At 40.5% G+C, this 20533-nt stretch overlaps 2 protein-coding genes across 3 annotated transcripts in view; one reads left to right on the top strand and one right to left on the bottom strand.

The window, feature by feature from the left end:
- The window catches only part of mpp7a (MAGUK p55 scaffold protein 7a), a 160535-nt gene extending 160343 nt beyond the window's left edge, over window positions 1-192 (bottom strand). Inside the window, exon 1 of the mRNA XM_080417489.1 lies at window positions 15-192. The gene's annotated coding sequence lies outside the window, so the exon portion shown is untranslated. The remainder of the gene's footprint in view (window positions 1-14) is intronic.
- A 5271-nt stretch (window positions 193-5463) lies between these two features.
- waca (WW domain containing adaptor with coiled-coil a) overlaps window positions 5464-20533 on the top strand; it is a 29554-nt gene continuing 14484 nt past the window's right edge. For both annotated transcript variants that reach the window (XM_080417372.1, XM_080417371.1), the window contains exons 1-7: window positions 5464-5604; window positions 5865-5895; window positions 7765-7957; window positions 11939-12030; window positions 13442-13557; window positions 13683-13798; window positions 17320-17574. In XM_080417372.1, the coding sequence (XP_080273498.1) occupies window positions 5564-5604; window positions 5865-5895; window positions 7765-7957; window positions 11939-12030; window positions 13442-13557; window positions 13683-13798; window positions 17320-17574 (844 nt within the window). In that variant the 5' untranslated portion in view covers window positions 5464-5563. The remainder of the gene's footprint in view (window positions 5605-5864; window positions 5896-7764; window positions 7958-11938; window positions 12031-13441; window positions 13558-13682; window positions 13799-17319; window positions 17575-20533) is intronic.

Below are 20533 nucleotides of genomic sequence, written 5' to 3'. Positions count from 1 at the left end.
TCATTGATACTCACTGTGGCTTGGCGGGTCGGTGAAGAAAGAAAGAAACAAGCCTCTTAATACTTGTCGGAAGAATGTTGCTTTAAATATCCCTCGGGGAAACGAGACGTATGGACGTATTGTATACACTGTACGTCAATTCATTAAACTATTTCAACGCCGTGATTTGAGGAGCAGCGATCTCTCCGTCAGCGACCCATTTTACTCTAAACGATACGCCTTGTCAGTGTCACACGTTGTTGCCAGATTGTGTGATAGAAATAAGCACTGCAGCCAGGTCTATGAAAACATAGCCCAAAAAGAAGCGGGGCATAGCAGGGCTGGCTGGGGCCATTTTCTGGTTCCACAGATAGAAAGCCCATTCATTTTTCCCATAAAGATTTCCGAAAATATTTATATAAATTATTTTAAGCCTGGAACCAAGCCATCCAGACTCCTGGTGAATCACGAGTCATGACCATAACACATAAATATTAAATATAGTATGTAACATACTAAATATTCAACAAAAAACAAATCACAGAATCAAGTGTTTTATCAGTCTCGGTTCCAGGCTTAAATAATTAATATAAATATTTTCGGAAATCTCTATGGGAAAGCTCACGACGCCTCGCATCGCATCACTTTGCGAGCTTGTAGATTTGCTATTTTCAATAAAATATTGAAGAAAATGAGAAAAACCCGGAATATTTTTTGAAACATTTCCAAACACAAATCTTGTATGGGGGTCCCTGGCATAAAACATTTTCAGATGGGGGGGGGGGGGTCTGCAGACAAATACATCTTAATTTGGGGGTCCTTGCATGAAAATGTTTGGGAACCACTGGTTAAAATAATTATTATTTTTGGAAGCAAGGCCAAATAAGCACCTACACTTTAGAAACAAGCGGCAAGCCCCAAAAAAGCGCAACCTCCAATGTTTACAAGCAACTTTACAGGAAAAGCAAGCCCAACGTCGCTTATAATACGCGGACATGGCAACCCTGGATGATGTGCCGTGATGTACACGCGTAGTTCCTAGATCTCTTCTCTCATTGGTTCCCATTCTTTGAAGACATTGCTACGGACTACGGTTGAGTTCTGTATTTCTTTTATTCGTTGCTTGAGCTTATCAATCACCCGGTAGCCCCGCCTTCTTCTCCCAAACAAGTAAAGACAATGCCGGCTCCTGCATAATTTTATTTGGACAATAACGTAGCCTCAGTGGTGGGAAAAATGTTACTTACAGTACATGGAATTACCGGACAGTAATTCAAAATGGACTTGAGTAAAAATAGGCTACAAAAGTATTGGTATCAAAATATACTTAAAGCTACGATTTTCAAATGGCCGAAATTTATATAGGGCTGAAGTGGTTACTGTATGTTTTGTAATAATAATAATCAAAATCAAAGTAACTAGTAGTAACTAAAGTTTTCAATCAAATAATTGTAGTGGAGTAAAAGTAGGCCTACCACATTTGCCTTGGAGGTGTAGTGGAGTAGAAGTAAAATACTGACAATTGGAAATACTCCAGTAAAGTAAAAATCACACCCAGTGTGAAGTGGGCGGTGTGGTCACAGTGGTCATCACAGTAATGGAAGTTCACTTAAAGAAAAGTAATATTGTGGACCAACCATTGTACACCCCTAACTTAAAAAAAAACCTAAATGTGTTTTTTTTAAAGTGCATAGTCCTATTTATAGGTAGCTACATTTTGAATTCCGGACTTTTACTTGTAACAGAGTGTTTCTATATTGCAGTATTGATCCTTTTTTAATGTTTTACTTTTTCCACCACTGCACAAATGAAATATGTAATGTATCAGTATTTGTTATGACAACTGAGTTCCTGACAGGTGTGTTCTTCTGGCTTTCACAGTCACAGTTCGGAAAATGCATTCAATACCGCCCCCTGCAGGTCATCTTAGAGTGAGACACCTGTGAGCATGTAGATTGGCTATTTATTTCAAATAGCTAAAGTTTTAATGGGCTGAAATGGTTAATGTATGTTTAGTAATAATAATTCAAATCTATAAATGAACTAGTAACCTAACTAAAGTTTTCAAATAATTGTAGTGGAGTAAAAGTACAATATTTGCCTCTGAGATGTAGTGGAGTAGAAGTAAAAGTATTGCAAATTGGAAATACTCCAGTAAAGTAAAAGTACCTCAAAATGGTACTTAAGTACAGTACTTGAGTAAATGTATTTAGTTACTTTAGTTTACACACCACTGATGTTATGACAACTGAGTTCCTGACAGGTGAGTTCTGGGCTTTCACAATCACAGTTCGGAAATGCATTAATTACTGCCCCCTGCAGGTCATGTTAGAGTAAGACACCTTCTCCTCCTGGCAAAAATGTTATTCCTGGCCAAAAAAATTAGGATGCACCAGTAGATTAATTATTTGTCAATTCTATTGTGATATTTCTTGCATTTAAAATAAATGATGAAAATCCATAATAATTCTGACATTTAGTTTGAGGTTTGCACATGGAGTTAAGGCAACAAAATGGTGGTAAGTGTCAACTATGTTATCTTCGACTCTGTTAATAGTTTAATGAGACACATTGAAAAGTCACATGCACCCACTTTACTTCATAGTATCTCTTTGATGATGTGCTCAGAATCATCCCACAACTATCCTCAGTTACGAGATGTCACACAAAGCCTGAAACCGTACCCAAATCTGGGGTAATAATACGTCATGGAAAGATGTGTCATTATGTAATCTGGAAACTCACTTCTTCAGACTCCACCTTAGCCCGTAGCACTTTATCTAGCCTTGACGACCATGCAGTCTTATGCAAAGGTTAAAATGTAATTTAGATGGATGGTTATTTAGACAGATGCCAGGTTCATTTGTTGACCTGGTTTCTATCATTTCAATGTACAGATTATTTATTTTGTGATATTATACTGTTTAGACTGATGCTAGGTTATTGGGTTTACCTATGATCCATCCTAGATTACTGAGGCACTACACTGTCTCTATGCATTTGATGTATGTGTTTACCTTGCTTACTTTAAGTCCCTCTGGATAAAGAGTGTCTGCTAAATGCCTAAATTGTAAATTGTAAGATATCATAGACTGGTCACATGTAGTCTGAGATCCACATGGAAGCCATGCCGTTATTAGACCATGTCTTGTTTGGTGAATGGGGGCCCACACTTCCTGAAAGGGAAACCTAATGACCAAGGCTCTTTAGTCCTTGACTATCCACAAGTTTCTTAGGGCATTGTGGGCATCACTTCCTGTCGATTTGATCACTGAAACCTGATCAAATCGACAGGAAGTGATGCCCACAATGCCCTAGGAAACTTGTGGATAGGTTACACTATTTAGCTGAGTTGTTAGTGTGCTTGCCAATAGTCTGGCTAAGTTGCGTTCAATTCCTGGCTGCCCCTTAATTTACTAGAATTAAAGCTGCACTATGTAACTTTCCTCTTCTACCCCGGAATTTAACCTGGTTTCCTGCGCAAGTGCTGACAATTTTACCATTGAGCTAATTGAGCCTGTCTGCTTGCTCAGGGGATAAATTGAATCTTGACCATCAGGTCAAAATGTGCGTGAAATCCACTATGTCTAGGTGAGACATGACCTTTGACACAATATAAATGTCTCAATAGAAGAGCAGGGAGACAAAATACAACCACACCAATTTTATAAGTTATATTATATTAACATACTCTACCATATAGATTGGACAACCTTTTTTGATTAAAAAAAGTTAGTGCTGCCCATCAGTCAAAAACAATTTGAAAGCCAGATCAGTAATGAATATAACACACATGCAGTTATATTCAAAGTTAGTGATAGATATGTAATTTAGATTCACAGTATTTGTGAGTATTAAATACTTTTTTTTTGGTTTTTATATTTAAAATGGTTTTAAAAGTTTCAATTCTGTTTTTTCTTTGTGTTATCTTAGCGGTAACCGGAAGGCTCAGCCCAGAGGGGGGGGGGGGGGGGGTAGGCTTTGACTTTTTACAGGGGCCAGTTCCGAATTGCAGCCACCTGTAAGTGCTCCTTTAGAGCGGTTTTGAAGAAGAGTAAGGATTCACATGTTTTTATAACTGTTGGTAGGGCATTCCACATTTTTGTGGCATAGCAGTAGAACGGATTTAATCCCTTGTTATAGCCAAATCTGGGTTGAACGTGATTTGTGGAGCTCCTGGTGTTGACATTCATTGCCGTTTTTGAAGTAGTTCGACAGGTACATGGGTGTCTTTGTGGTGTAGTGTATCTTGTAGACCAGGCCCATTGCAAGTTGCTGTCCTCTACCCTGAGCCATCCCACCCTAGCAAAGTGAGCAGGGTTTAAATGAGTTGTAGATGTAAGGCCAAGCAGTAGCCTGACCAGTTTATTTTGGGATGTCTGGAGCCTTGTTTTAAGGCCTTTGTGGTGCCATCTATGGTACCATGAGGTGCATGCATAGTCGAAGTGACATTGGATGGGTCCTCAATGTATTCTTACTGACCAGAGAGGAGATCCTGTACAAAAATCCTGTTCTTTGGTTGACTTTTTTGATTACTTTTGTTGCCATTTTTTCACTGGAAAGATTTGCCTCTAAAATGCAAGCCAGGTATGTAATTTCCTCTTTTCTTGTGATCACAAGACTAAAACAAAAACTTTTCAGATCACTAAAACTAAATGAAAATGTATTCAAAAGACTATGACTATTGCTGCCTGTCAGAATGAACACTGATTAGTTGGGCCGAGTGGGGACGCATTTAAAAGAACCTACAGCTAGATGGCGCTCTTTTCCACTGTAGCGCAGCTCAAACCACACTATGAAGTGAAAGCACAGACACAAACCCACAACTAGATGGCGCTCTTTCTCCATGTATCACAGACCAATACCCGTCTCACTCAAAACCACTCAAACCACTATGAACTGAACACGACCAGTGGTGGAAAGTAACTAAGTACATGTACTCAAGTACTGTACTTAAGTACAATTCTGAGGTATTTGTACTTTCCTTAAGTATTTTCAATTTCCAATACTTTTACTTTTACTCCGCTACATCTCAGAGGCAAATATTGTACTTTTACTCCACTACAATTATTTGAAAACTTTAGTTACTACATTATTATACATTATTACATTACATTGACCACTACAGCCCTATATACATTTCAGCCATTTGAAAATAGCTGATCTACAAGCCGATCCACAAGCAGCTTGTGTGAGCTTTCCGATTGTGAGCTTTTGTAGATCTGCTATTTTCAAAAGATTTGTATACATTTGAAAACTTGTAATGGGACATTCTGCATACTGAGTACTTTCTACGTTTGTATTTTGATACCAATACTTTTGCACTTTCACTCAGGTACATTTTGTAACAGAGTATTACTAGTATTGATACTTTTACTTAAGTACAACATTTGAGTACCTTTTCCACCACTGCAACCCACAGCTAGATGGCGCTCTTTTCCACTGTAGCTCAAAGCAACAGAAACAAGCCACCACAGCAGCTAGGCTGAAATAAGTGACGGTCTGAGGTCGCTGCTGCTGCATCAAACCAGAGAAGTGTCTAGTCTTTCACACCCCCCACTCCAAACACACTAACACGGCATTGATGGTAATGTATGCAAGGAAACAACCGAGACTCGGCGATGGGTAAACACCTCTTTTATATCCCTTTTTATTTACTCTACATTTTGTCCTCCTTTCCTTCTCCTCTTCTCTCTCTCTCTAGCTGCGCTCTGACAGCCAGGGCCGCCATTTTTTATTCTAAACCAAAATAAGTGGCTGTTAGAAAACTTGCACCATTCAGCTTGTTGCGGCCACTTTGGGCTGTTTTTGCAGACGTTGACATTCAGTGGAAACATTTCTCATTCACCTGCTGTTTTTCCTGTTTTCTGTTTGTTTCTCCCCAGGTGTGACCGAAGAGACTCTCAGCCCTATCAGGTACTTGTTAGCTTAGCTTCTTGCTAGCGATGCTAGCGACAAAATAAGATTAGAATGCAGCGTTGCCATGTCCGCTTATTATAAGCGACTTGGGGCTTATTTTTCTGTAAAGTTGCTTGTAAACATGGGTTGCGATTTTTTTTGGGGGGGGCTTGTTTTTTAAGTTTAGTTGCTTATTTGGGCTTGCTTCCTATTTTTTTAAAATTTTAAACCAGTGGTTCTCACATATTTGCATGTCATGACTCATGGACCCCCAAATGAATATGCATTTGTCCCTAACCCCCCCTATCTGAAAATGTTTTGTGCCAGGGTAACAGGATAGGTGGGCAGTAGACACATTTGGGCACCTCGATATTGGCTATTTTGTCCAAAACGTTAAGAATGTAATATTTGAAAAATAGTCCAAAGTATACATGATTAGATCATGCTTAAACATTAGACAATCAAGGTCTAATATTTCTACAATTGCTACAAAACCTGTGTATATATATATATAGTCATTTTGGGACAATATAAGTCTTATAATGATGTACCGTGCATGTTCACACCATGTTTAATTAACATTACGTAAGACCTTTTTTTTTGTTTTCACATTTTGGACAAAATAGACAATTTTACATCGAAGTGCCCAGATGTCCCTAGTGCCACCTATCATGTATCCGGCCCATATTCGCTTCTTTTGGGCTTGTTTTCGTAGACCTCGTTGCTTTTTCCTCTCACGAAACCTGGCAACACAGATTAAAATGGACACTCCGGTAGGCTCGGGCTTCCACAGAGCACAACAGGCCCCATCCAGTGCGCAAAATAACACCAAAAGTAGGTGTTGTTGGCGTTGGAATTTGACCACCAAACTCTGCCAAATGTTAAGTTTCAGAAACGTGTGGTTAAGAAATACGCTGAGAAATCAACTTTAAGCGTCGAATCCGACGTTTCTTATTAGGATTGACTTTTATCAGAGCTCCTCTTGGCTAATGGTAGCCTACTGGGTTAGCCAGTCTGATAAGGCCTGTCCGCAATGTAACAGCATTGTGTTTATATACTCAAAACCTCCCTAAAAGGAGTAGTTCACCCCTAAAATGACTTATTTTCTATTGATTCTCCTACTGACCGATGATGACACGGTCATCAAATTATTGGTTTAGGAATAAATTATTGGTTTAGGAATGTGACAACAAAAACAAAAATGTCTCCATGAATTCAAGGCTTCATGGGATGTGTAATTGATAGAAAATAAGTATTTTTGGGGGTGAACTACTATGCACACGAGACTTGCTATTGCAACACTACAAATCCGCAATTCTAATAACTGGAATTGATTTGCTGACCTAAAATACTTGGGTAGATATATGGCTAAGATGAGCGAAAACAACAACTTGACGTTTGCTTGATTGAATACTTTATTAACAGTCTGCAACAAAAAAAAGCACAAAGTACAGTTCAATTCAAAAGGATGCTAAAAGGATTAAACCCAAGATAGCACTATGGCTTGTTTCCATTAGGGTCCTGTGTATTCAATTCATCGAAACATTTAATGACAAACAGTACGGATCATGTGTAATAAGGAGCAGCATTGACTTGCCCCACATCTGATGATCAGTAATAATGACTAACAATAATGTACACCTATGTTGCAGTATGTATATTTGACAGCTGCTAGGCTATAATCAGGTTTACACAAACGCATGTAATGCTATACACAAGGATCACTACTCCAAATCGATAGTTAAAATTGAGCATTGATGTGTAAGACAACTTTGACACAGCAGTTGTATAGTTACACTCGACACCCATCACATTGTCTTGATCAGAACAATATTGTATAGGTAGTTCAAATGTGTAATTCAGCATCATTGATATGTGTTTTTACAGACTCTCAAATACTCATCCAAGAGCCATCCAGGAGGGGACCACCGCCATGAGAAGACGCGAGACTCCTCGGATGCCACTCCACCCTGCAAAGTGCTCAGGCGGTCTGACAGCCCCGAAAACAAACACATTGACACCACAGGCCACAGTAGAGCGAAGGCTGTCCACACACACCGGGCCAGGGACAGGGAAGGAGGTGAGATAACCTACTGATCACTGAGAGTCTGTGTTTAGAATGGAACACTAAAAGGGACTACTGATTGTTTAAACTGTTCGCTAAACAGATTTTACTTTAACTTGAGCTGAATCAAATGCTCTACGATTATTCATTGTCTGCAAGCGATAATATTTATCCTTGCTTTTATTTGCATTTCAGATGTAGAAAAAAGTAAGGTGTAGAAATAATGGAAAAGAAACGTAACATGTGATTTTATTGAATCACCCAATGACATGGATGCATCGATCTGGCCTAAGTCTGCTTGCCTATCTGAAAAAAAACTAGTAATAGTGAATGCTTTTCTCTGAAATAGTTTGGTTTTGGCTGCAACAATTGTACAAGGTCTACACATAATTTAATGTCTGAACAGCTTCATATGGATAGAATGCCTTCTGTCAGCGGTGGAGGGAATCCACTGTTTGATTTAGTCTTATCTGGGTTTGTTGTACTGTATGCATGTATATCACCATTGTTTTCAAGTGCTAGAATGTATTAATTTAACCAAGCAGAGGGTATTATTATTGTCAGATAACACGAACATGAGATGAAAATAGTCCAATATTTCTCGTCAAATCTAATACGCCATATATCAGTTTGGTGCATTGTTCAGTAGGATAAAATGCGTTGAATTCTGAAACACTGCTGTGGAAAGGTAGTTTGTTGTCTTGCAATAGTTTTAGTTGTACAATTGTAATTAATTGGAGAGAATAGGTTTTTGACCAAATGCAAAGTGGAATGTATTGCTTGAGGTAGCCTGTCATTCATCTCGTTTCGAGCCATGCACAGTGTGTCAATTTTCGGCATGCTGGTTTTAAATTGTTGACCAGTGTGTATCCTGCTCAGAGCGGATATGATGTGTAGGTACAGATCATTTGAGGCAAGACAAACAATGTTAAAACTGCACAGCAGCAGCGCTCATCAGTGTCAGGTTTAGAGTTGTTTCAGTTGCTGATTCTGGAAGTGTCTGTGAAGATGAAGATATATATAGTCATGGCATGCACTTGCCAGAAACTCTTAAGATATGACAAGTTATGCCTCTTACACCAGTGGTGTAAGTTGCCAAGTTAAACCAGGTGAAAGGTGGCGTTCACATTTTCACATCACTAACCATCATAACGAGCAGCAATATCTGTCACTTACTCTTACTGTCCTACAGTCATATTAGTAAGACAAGCTGCAGTGATGGAAGGAGGTGACATGTCAGGTTAAATGACTGGGAATTGGACTCTCGCTAGCTAATGTCACAGCAAGACATAACATTAGGATACAGACTTCAGAATGTACCTTTTTTTTTAAAAACGCCTCAGAATTCAAGCACAAGTCACATATTCTCTGCAAGAGCATTTACTATTTGAGTGGCTGCTCAATGTAGTAATTTCATCCCTTCGATAGTCTATAAGTCTTTTCTTTTTTTTTGTAGACTAAATGTAGCAACTTAAAAGAAACAAGTGCTACCCTTGAGTCTAGCATCTTCCATCAAATTTGGTAATGTAATTTTCATGGCTTTTGATAGATTGATGATCATTTAGTCCTGAGTAAAGAGCAGGGACGGTGTCGGTGATATTGCCCAGAGATAGAAGTAGTTTTAAGCCCATTTTACAAATAATCTTCAAGGCGAGAATGTTGTGCTGTTATTCTGGTTCGCCGTTATCTACAAAAGTTACAGACATGGAATGGATTTAGTATTGTTGTGCAGCCAGTTTGAACTGCTTCCGAATTGACTGATTTGTTTTTTTTATTGACTACTTTATTAACCTAGATTGTTAACAGTACAGGTAGTACAGTCAAAGGTTATGCTAAAAGGATAACACAAAAAGCCCCAGGGGGCTTTGTGTTACACAGCTGGCAGGGCGTGACGGGAGTGACAAAGATCCACACACCTTTCTGCCTCAAACCGCTCCGTGCTTCTATCAGTTTCTCCTCCAACATATAAACACGCTGCTGTTTTCACCACCCGAACCTCTGACATTAATGACAAGTATTTTCAATGGAAAAATACAAAGCTTTTATTTAGTGAGACGTGAGTCAGTCCTGAACTCACTTACAGTGACAACAGCTTTAAATCAATTATCCTAAATGATAGGCTTAGTCTAAACAAACCAATCTTTTGAGGCTGTATTTTGTGAAAAAATGTGTAGGCGTCGATCAATTAGTCTTTGGACAACTGTTATCTCAATTTGTGTGCGTGTGGAGAAGAGGGAGCTAGATAAAGCAAACGAGAGGGAGGACAATTATGTTATGAAGTTTGCAACTTTAAAACGAAATTGTTATGACTGATAGACTATTTATGTTTGGAAGACAACTAGAAGGAAATCATTACTTGCTGACAGTTTACATAAGACCAGACACCAACTGAAAATTCAGACAGTTTAATTGCTGCTAAATTCGGAATAAAAACAAATTAGCTGTTAATATTTGGGTGTGCTGAAACCCTTTGCATTCACTGTTGTCAGACAAGTGCTTTCTGTTATTTCCAAAGCTCCCCAAATGTTTGAAATTATTCACAAACTGTAAATGACTCGACATTCACTGAATATATTTTGGTCCACTTCTTTAGTGTGGTTTATTTGTTTTTTCACCAAATATCAACACGTCTTGTCAGACTTGTTGATCCCATATGCAGGAATAACCATGTACTGTAGTCAGGTCCCTCTCTGCCACTCTTAACCTAGCATCGTGGCTACATTCATCCTGCTTGCTTTGTCATAGAATGCCTTGTCACAAGAGGGTATTCAGTCCCTGTCCAATGGGGTCTCTTACCATTGATTCTACTGCTCTAGCTATAGATAAAATAAAAGATCAAAATGATGTCAAATGGTACTACTCATGCAGTTCTGTGACTATTGGATGAGATTCCAATCGCAACAATTCCAGCATCTATCTTGCCAGCTGATAAGTGACTGTTTTAAGCCCGACTGGTCCGGTAATACGACAATCAAGAAGGCATCCCAGATTTGGACTTGTGCTATAGACTCGGCAAGCCAGTCTTTCAACACTTTGGTCAACTAGACACTGGCAACCCCTAGCCTTTGTTTCTAAAACTGGGTGGAAACAACTAAGCGATTGCATTGGTTCTGCATGTGGACTTTCATATTGGGACTGTGATATCATTTGTTTTCAAAGCAGTTACTTGTAGGATTGTTAGCGGCCTTCCTTGCTGCTGCTATAGCTGCTATACCAGTCGGAGATCTAATTGTTTGGCAATGTGAGACTAGTGATACTCTGACCTGTTCTTTTTATACTACTGGTTATAGCAACGGCAATTTTCAGTGCGTTGTCAATGTTGCTAATTGTAGTGGAGAAGTTGGGATCGCCCAACTTATACTACAATAGAAAAGGGTGGATTTTAATTGCGTGTTGGTGCCACTTCTCTCAGCATACCAGTTGTCCAATTCGCTCCAAACGTGGCGCACATATTTGTCATGTTGTCTGCTCTTTAACCAGTACTTTTCTTAGACATGGTATAGTTTACATTAATATTTCATTTTTAATTAGAGGTATTACACCCCTAATTAGTACAGTTTAAAAGTAGTACCCAAGATGGATGGTTTCCTGACATGTCAACGTTGTTTGTAATGTGGACAAATTTATCATGCAAAATGTACTTTCATCTTGGTTGCATAAATTGTTCTAAGTGGTCAGTACTATAATGACAGGTTTCCCATTACCAAGTGCAACATCTTGGCACATTTTCTAGGTTAATTATCAGTATCACTGTTGTTGTCTGTGTAGTTTCCTGTGAGTATCGGTTTATAAACACACCACAGATGGCTATTTTGTGGCAAATGAATGTCTGAATGTGGAATAGGAGCATTTACGATCGTTCGACTGTATAGTGCGGAATTGAGAATATGAAACATCTTTATTTTTTACTGTGATGTCCTTGAATATGATGCTCATGCTGTTCGCTGAAACTAATAGCTCTGTTTTGCTTTTTTCCTTATTTGTGCTGTCTTGCAGGGACCAGTTTTTCTCCACAAGAAAACTCTCACAACCACAGTTCCCTTCATAGCTCCAACTCACATTCTAACCCCAGCAAGACATCTAACACAGTAAGTGTACGACTCTCATATGCGTTTCGTGTGACTTGGTTTTATGTAATATCAGATTCAGCTCCATAGCTATGAATGACATTGTGGGCTTGGGGCTGGTGAGTGTGTGTGTGTGTGTGTGTGTGTGTGTACTGTATGCACTCAATGTATGTATGATTTGCAAACTCCCTGGGTAGTTAGGGAAGTTTAAGAAAAGCTGACACTAACCAGGATTTTGGGAGCTTGTAGACCTGCCATTTTCAACGAATGTTGAAAAAAATCCAGAATAGGGATGCTAGGGTTCATATGGTTAACCTAAACCTTAACTCCAATCCTAACGTTAACCTAAATCTATAGTGTGTGGAGGACCCACGAGTCTCTGTTTTTGACCGGGGGGGGGGGGGGTGCAGGCATCGGCCACCCTGACCCATCGTCTTCACGGATTGGCCGATCATTACGTCACGTTTCTGCTGGTGCTCCAATATAAGTGGTGACATACACAATGGAACTCATTTGCGTATGCCCATGTACGTCATCAATACGATGACAGTTTGGGCATTGGTCTATTATATAAAATTAGGATTGGTCTTAACAGTGCTTTTCACATGTTATCAGGTCCATTATTATCATAGCATAAGAATCATATTATCATAGCATAAGAATATGAACACAGATATAGCTGGTGTATATTAACTGCCGTATTAAGGTCTTATCAATTAAACTGATCACAAGGATGTATTATTAAACTATCAATCTATTGATGTTGGTGTGCACTGTTTGTCAAACTGAAATGTTCTTTGCTGTGTTGTTGACAAATACACTGCTGAGTCCTGCTGCATGTTCCCTCAAACCGAACATATTTCTCAGTGATGCCTCCTTAACTTTGTCATATTTCATCCAGTGTAATCACTGAGCTGGCGTACATTTTGGTAACCTTGAAAAGCCATTCCAGACACCGGTCGATAGGGCTATTCCTTCACTCAGAAAGCTTCTATGATAACGGCAAAGCATCAGGGGCAGATGTATAGCTAGCTTCCCTGACACAGATATTGTCTGTACGTCTTACATTGCAGACTGTTGCATCAGAAATAATACCTCATGCATTTTTTTTCTCTGCAGCCCCCTTTTTCATACTCACCTTGACTGTTGCATCGAGTTGCTCTCATTTCCCCACTATAGGGCTGCATGATTTTGACCAAATAGCTAATCTTATTTCAACATGTTTTTGCTATTAATCTGAACAGATGTTTTAGCTTTTTCTGTACAAAAACAAAACAAATGAATATTTGTATGTGCAAACAGGTTTTGTTTTGTTGAATCGTTTTTTAAGAGAAATGTGTGTGTGTCGCCTATGGAGAATTTGCAGAAGTCTTTGCTTTAATTTTAACGTCCATGTGGTTCATTTCTAAATATTTGCTCCTTTTCTCCTCAGGCCCATGAGCCAGGAGATGACTGGTCAGAACACATCAGCTCTTCTGGGAAGAAGTACTATTACAATTGCAGGACAGAGGTCTCCCAGTGGGAGAAACCCAAAGATTGGCTGGATCGGTAACCAATTTACTTTTACTCAAAGCCTTGATGGATGTAAACCGAATGGCATCTGTATTGTTGGCGTTAATTTACAAACACATGGCAGAAATGATTACCTAATTTGATGTTCTTTTATCCCACAGAGAGCACAGACAGAAAGAGACCACTAAGGCCGCCATCGTGAATAGTTTTCCCAAAGACCGGGACTACAGAAGGGAAGCCATGCAAGCGTCGGCAGCCACTGGCTTTACTGCTGCTAGTAAGTGTACCGTAACATACTAGACGACAATGGTTGGGAGACTGCTCTTGACTGCCCACACACAATATCAGATACTCCTTGTCTGTGTCTTTACTGTAGATGTTTGGCTCTCTAGATGTTTGGCTAAGGCCAGACCTTGTTACAATTGTGAATGGGGATTCAGCATGTTAAATCTGAAGCCTTGTGGTCTCTGGTTAGTCTGTGATGACTCTTGTTAAGCTGATCTGTTGCTGATGTATGCTAAAGAGCTGCTTACCAAAAGACTGAGACTAAAACGGTGTCTGGGTGAAACCTGGTGTTGTGTTGTGCAAGAGAAGTGCTGTGAATTTGCCATCCAGCTAGCACCGGGCTCCAGAGTGCGACCATTTTGGTTGTACATGTGCCCATAAATCTATTAAGTGGAACTAAACGTTTTAATAAATGTAATACTGAACCAAACCAGTAATGCCAACCGCTGTGTTGACGCTGTTGCACCAAAAGTGGTGACCCCACCTATCACAAAAACGTATCAAACGGCACCTCTTAAAAATGCAATACATCATGCAACACTACTCATGAGTAACAACACACACACACACAGGCAAGACAGGAGGAATGAATGAAGGTGACAGCAACATCTTGCTCCCCACTTGTTGGCTCTGGCTAGTAGCTGGCACTGTGCATTTGCTGCAGATTGTGTGTGACGTGTCTGTCACTGCACGTCTCCTCTTCACCCTCTGAGGAGGAGAGAAGGGCCATTGTGCAACTGAAAATCATTGCTGGAAATTGAATTGAACAGATCCTAGATTTAGTTCTCGTTTTCTTTAAGACAAAAAAATATGTATCTACCCCCCTGACAACATTTAGACAGTAGTTGTACGTGGTGTCTTATTATTTTATTTCTTATAGCTAACATGTTACAGTGTGTTCCACTAGTGTATACGATGTCCAGCAGGGTGGACATGGTAGTCAATAATTGTATTATTCTAATTTTTAAGCAGCTTCATGAAAGGCCGCCTCAGTAATGGAACTATTAGGGCAAATACAGTGGTATTGAGCAAAGTAATGTCAAGCCCCATCTACATTTCATTTCTGATTATTCTGTTCGTTGTAAACGCCAAATCAGTTGACCAGAAATGAAGACCAAAATGATTCGACCTGCCATATTGCATGAATGTTTCTTTGAACTTCACTGAGGCCAAGTATACTGATTTGAGAAGCACACATATCGTTACAATTACTTGTGCAAGTACTGCATGTACTGTAGAGCTGTTGGAACGAAATTCGGGAGTCGGATATAATTCGAATATGATTATTTATTTCTTCCTCCATAAATGCACTGAGTAATGAATCTAATGATGCCTCGCCTCTTGACTTACCGATGTGAAAGCAAATGGTTTTATCATGTGACGCATGATCAACATAAAGTTGCATAAAGTGTGCATGTACTGCACACTAGCAAGTTAATATAAACGTTGGTGCCACCCAATGTGTCTGTGTTGTGCACACACTGCACTGCCGTGCGCCTATGTGTGACACTGTGCTAGTGATGCGCGGGTCAGGTTTTTTAAGAGGGAGAGAGAGCAAAAAGAGTGTCTGCACTGAGACGGACCGCTGGTTTAGCGCAGCAGGCAAGACTCCTCCCTTTCCCCCATAAACTTCACTTGAAACGCTACAAAGTGGACCAGTGGCTATCAACAGCATTGGTGGATGGCGAGCCCGTTCTCGCAAGGAAACGTACAATGGGTAGGGCTGCTAATGCGGAACTGTGGATGGATCTCGCTATATTACGGTAACACCCATCTAAAAATAGCTACTACGCACCCACGCAAGTGAGCAATTTAAAGTGGGTAAATCACAGCTGCTTACAAAGTGACACACACTAGCAGAAGTTTATCACCTCACCTGCCTTCTGACAATTAGTTACTGCGTACTGTGCTTGGAGGTTCCGACACACTAAAGCTTAAAACCAGTGAAAATGAAGAGGTATTAACATTCACCAAACATCCGAATCGAGTTCATTCAACATAAGAGGACGCACTGCAACAAACTGTATTAGTTGAGGGTTGTAATTAATATAATTTGGTTACAATATTAGGGTACAACTTCTTACAGCGTGTCAGAGGAAAAGACGCACCATGTCGAGTAACCCAGTGGTTATCGACGTTGACCTGCAGTTTGTCCTCTTAAAACCGTACGTTGCATAAACTGGTTTATCAGTGTAATTTGGATGTTTGGTGAGTGGAAATGCCTCTTCATTTTCACTGGTTTTAAGCTTTTGCGTGTCGGAACCTCTCAGGACAGGCTACATCATTTTCACAACATGGCAGGTGATATAGAAACTCCTGCTGGTTTGCTTCGCTTTGTAAGCGGCTGTGCTTTACCCACTTTCTCACATGCGTGGGTATACTAGTAGCTACTTTTAGATGGATGTTAGTTACTGTGCTATCATAGCAATCGCCTCCTTTCTGACCGAAGCCCGTAGCCTATGTTTCCTAACGAGAACGGGCTTTCCAGCCACCGTCCCAAGCGCTGATAGCCACAAGTCCACGTTGTAGCGACGGACAGAGTAAACAATGTTGCATGAAAACTTTTGTCGTTATGAAAGTTTATTAAACTTAACTTTCAAGTGAAGTTTTTTGGGGGAAAGGGAGTGAGGAGTATTTGAATTCCTAAAATGATAAAGCATTGAAATTCAAATGGGATTATAGAGGAAAACTGACAGCACTAATGTGCATACAGCACAGAGTAGACATTGGTACATCCGGCTTTGTCGAGCGTCTATGTGAACACAATTGGCCCGTGTTTGGGGAGGGAAGCCGGGCGGGTGGGGTGATATTGGTCATTGCATGTACTCCTACGGGCTGGGGCGGCACCTGTCAGCAGGGAGTGTTGGGCGGGAGGAGTAGGACGAAGGCTCTACGTCCTCACAGTGAGGGCTCCTCACTGGCAGCTGAGTCAGTAGGATGCAACAGCAGTGACGACACAAATGAGTGTGGGGAGGAATTAATTTGAACAGCGACTAAATTCGGGAGAAAAAGGGGGTAAAACATTATTGGCTACTCTTAATTGAATAAAAGTAGACTAGACAGACAAATGAGTTTGAAAATGACAATCAACTCTCATACGCCGATCAGTGTGTTATACTTTGTAGTCGGTGTCGCGTGGCAAAAACTGGTCTACAAGCTAACAACACATCATGTTGGTAGGCGTTAACTTAACTTGTAGATCTGTTCTTTTCAGTGATCGCGGGGGGTGAAGTTAAATGTTTACTCCTTTTGGGAATGACTACAGTGCCAGTGACACTTTGTCAAGCGTCTATACCAGGGGTTCTCAAACTTTTTTATACCACGATCCCATATTATGAGGGATTCTTTTGGGGCGACCACATAACCCCGGTACGATACAACTGCAGTGCCGACACAATAATGTGTGGGGAGGAATCAATTGGTATAAAGAGTAAATTGGGGGTGAAAAGGGGTAAAAAGCCAAGAAATTGTAATAATGTTGAACTAACCTGTGTGTCTGTGCTGACTTCACAGAGACGGCCCAAGTGGAGAAGCCCACAGCAGCCCTCTCCAGCCAGTCTCATTCGTCATCCTCGGGCTCCGGCAGCCTGAACCCATCGTCGGGGACTCCGGGCTCCTCAGCCTCCACGGTGCCCGTCTCTCCAGTCCTGCACTCCCCCGCCCCTACACTTCTCCAGGACCCTACCCTGCTTCGACAGCTCCTCCCTGCACTTCAGACCGCTCTGCAACTCAACAACGCCAGTGTGGACATGGCCAAGATCAATGAAGGTGAGGACCACACATCTACATGATGACTTATTTACCCTTGGCACTAGGGTGTCAGTGTGTTGAACACTTGTTTCTTGAAGTTGTATCTTCTTGGATCTCCACAGGTGCTATGGGCTAGTGGAACTGAAATGTTTTGGGTCTTGGATCAGCATAATGACTATTTTACAGTAGAACTCATTTCTCTATATTGTAAATCAAGCTTTACTGTACAAATGTTGGTGTGGCAGACGCTGCCATACTGCCAACAATGTGCAACATAGTGGTGGTAGATCTTGTATAACTGAATGTGGATTAACTGAAGCACATACTATCGAAGTGGATTTAGCACAGACAGATAACTGTGGCACTAGTTAGCTTAGCATTGCTAGCAGTGTTTCTAATCACGGTTAAAAAATGCTTATAATGTGTCCACGTCATCTCTGCATCTGCATGCTGTTGCTCTGAGTGTTATTATAATTGATCATATCCTTAATTGACAGCACGCCCACTAGTATTGAGTGTCGTTGGGACAGTCTGGACTTACTGGCTAGCCTAGCAGATGGAGCTGGGCCCTCATGGGGCCAGTTCATCTTTCATCTTTGGCCCAGAGTCACTACATGCATACTACATGCTGCTCACAACGTTTCATTTAGTTCTTTTTGTCTTCCTTGACCCCAAGCTTCCCTATTAGGGCTGCATGATTCTTGCTAAAATGTAAATGTCTATCAAACTTTTGAGGCTTAAGGACTGTTGGAAAAAAAGAAGAAGCAAGCTCACAATGTGTCGGAACACATTGTGAACTTGTAGATCTGCTATTTTCGGCAAGCATCACCATATGACAGAGTATACATCATGCTTTATTCAGCTCTGTCGACTGTTGTTCGAAATGGAGTGTACAGAGCAGGCAAAATGCAACACTAGTTGCCAGAGGGCATAGAGTAGTGTTTGTCTAGCATCTTCATCATTTTAACCAATCCTTTTGAATGGTGTTGATGTGATAGGTGATGGCTTTTGTAATCTCTTTGTATTTTTTGAGAACTTGACAGATGTGGTGATGCAATGTATAACATTTCTGTTATTGAGGGTATGCGTGGGGTATATGATGTTTTTTAGAAAGAAATATGAATTCAAGAAATGATATTGAGCCTAGTTAACAAGAGGCAATATGCATAGTCCGAACATTGGCTTCCAGTTGCATTATTGAACATTACCTAAACACAATAATAATTAGGCCTGCCATTCAGGATGTAAAATGAAAATAAAAAAAATGGAAAGACACATGAAAATAAACATCACTGCACAAGGCACGCAAGCGGCCAAGCGCTCACTCCCAACAAGTGTGCAGGGTACAGAGAGCAGCTCTTGTGATTGAGGCTAGGCCAGGAATGTGATCCTAACTTTTCCAATGTCTTATTTCACAAGGCTTTTGATATGTGAATACACCACCTGGTAGAGCAACATCTGAAAAGTATTTGCGCACCGACGGGGGGTAGCAGAGGGGCTCAATGTGAGAGTAGCCTGATTTATACTTCGTCATATGACTGTGTTGCACGTGCTGACAATAGCCGATTCACAAGCTTGTTTGTGAGCATAAGTGGCTGCATAGGGGATGTTTTGGTGCGTTCTGTGTGTTTTTATTTTCACTCTGTTGTCAGTTGAAGGAACTCGCCATGTTTCGCTGTGATTGATCGGATTGCACAATTGCTGACCAGAAATGATCAGAATGTCCCAATCTCATATTTAGATTTTAAAAAATCGACCCATTCCTATTGATTGATCGATCGGGCATCCCTAATTACTAATGATATTTGAGTTTATTGGTGATGTTTTGGGGTTGTTGTGTGCTTCCTGGTGTTGCTGTTATGATGCCATAACGGCACCATAGGTCAAAAGGTGCTCCATGGCTAGATAAAGAACTCCTTGACTTCTAGGGATAATGCAAAGTAAACGGCAAATAAACTAGGTTTGAAGATGGATAGACAAATCTGCTGTCAATTAAGGAACAGAGTAATGCGGTAAAATAAAAATAGTATTATAAACATGGGATTAGTGAGGGGAAAAAATGATGGGAAAATACTATGGTCAACAATGAATGAAATAATGGGCAGGAAATCAAATGCATCCATTTCATTCATACATACAATCTGAAGGGATATTCATAACACAACCTTATGATATCACAAACTACTTAAAGTTTCATTTTTTTTTACTTTAATTTGTATTTTTAGTTTTACATCTGTATTGTATGTGCTTTGTTCAGGACCCTAGGAAGACTAGAGGCTCATTCATGTGTCTCTAATGGGGATCCTTTAACACAGCGTTTCCCAACTGCCGTTTGAGATGCCTTGGTGTTCCGACCGTTTAAAATGTCGAATGAAAAATAAAATAAATCTATTACCCCCAAAAGAAATTTCAACTGCCCTTAGCTGCCTAACGGTAAGGCCGACGGAAATAGCAGTGGATGTGTTGGATGCAGCTCAAAGTGAACTTATACTCAGGTATTAGTTTGTCGCCGTCCGACCTTCCTAGCCCGTGTTATCAAAGAAAAACGGGCGATAATGGCAAACTCAATCGGCGATCAAAAATCGGCAAAAGTGTCCGTCCAAGAAGGTCCCATCTGCTTGTTGGATGTGTGGCTTTGTGGAGATGAGTAATGGTATGTTTTGCTTCACATTGTGTAAGTGTGATTGACGTTGTAACTGGGGTTGTTCATGAGTTAGCATGACGTCAATGAAATTATCATTGACGTCATCAGCCCTATTCCCTATGGTCTTCAGTTTAGTCGTGCAGCCCTATTCCTTATATTCTTCAGTTTCGTTGTCGTATGTTCAGATTTGCCATGCCTGTGTCTCAGATGTTGTGATGAAGCAGCCTGGTGCTGCATTTGTCCGTTTTGCTCTGTAGTGCTCCAAGGCGACTCGAAGGAGCCATGCAACACAAGCACTTCCCTGTGCCGTGGCCGCTGCAGCTTTACTTCAAT

Source organism: Gymnoscopelus braueri (genome assembly GCF_963280865.1).
Source record: "Gymnoscopelus braueri genome assembly, chromosome: 21".
Classification (NCBI taxonomy): Eukaryota; Metazoa; Chordata; class Actinopteri; order Myctophiformes; family Myctophidae; genus Gymnoscopelus; species Gymnoscopelus braueri.
This window is presented reverse-complemented; position numbering and strand designations above follow the sequence as displayed.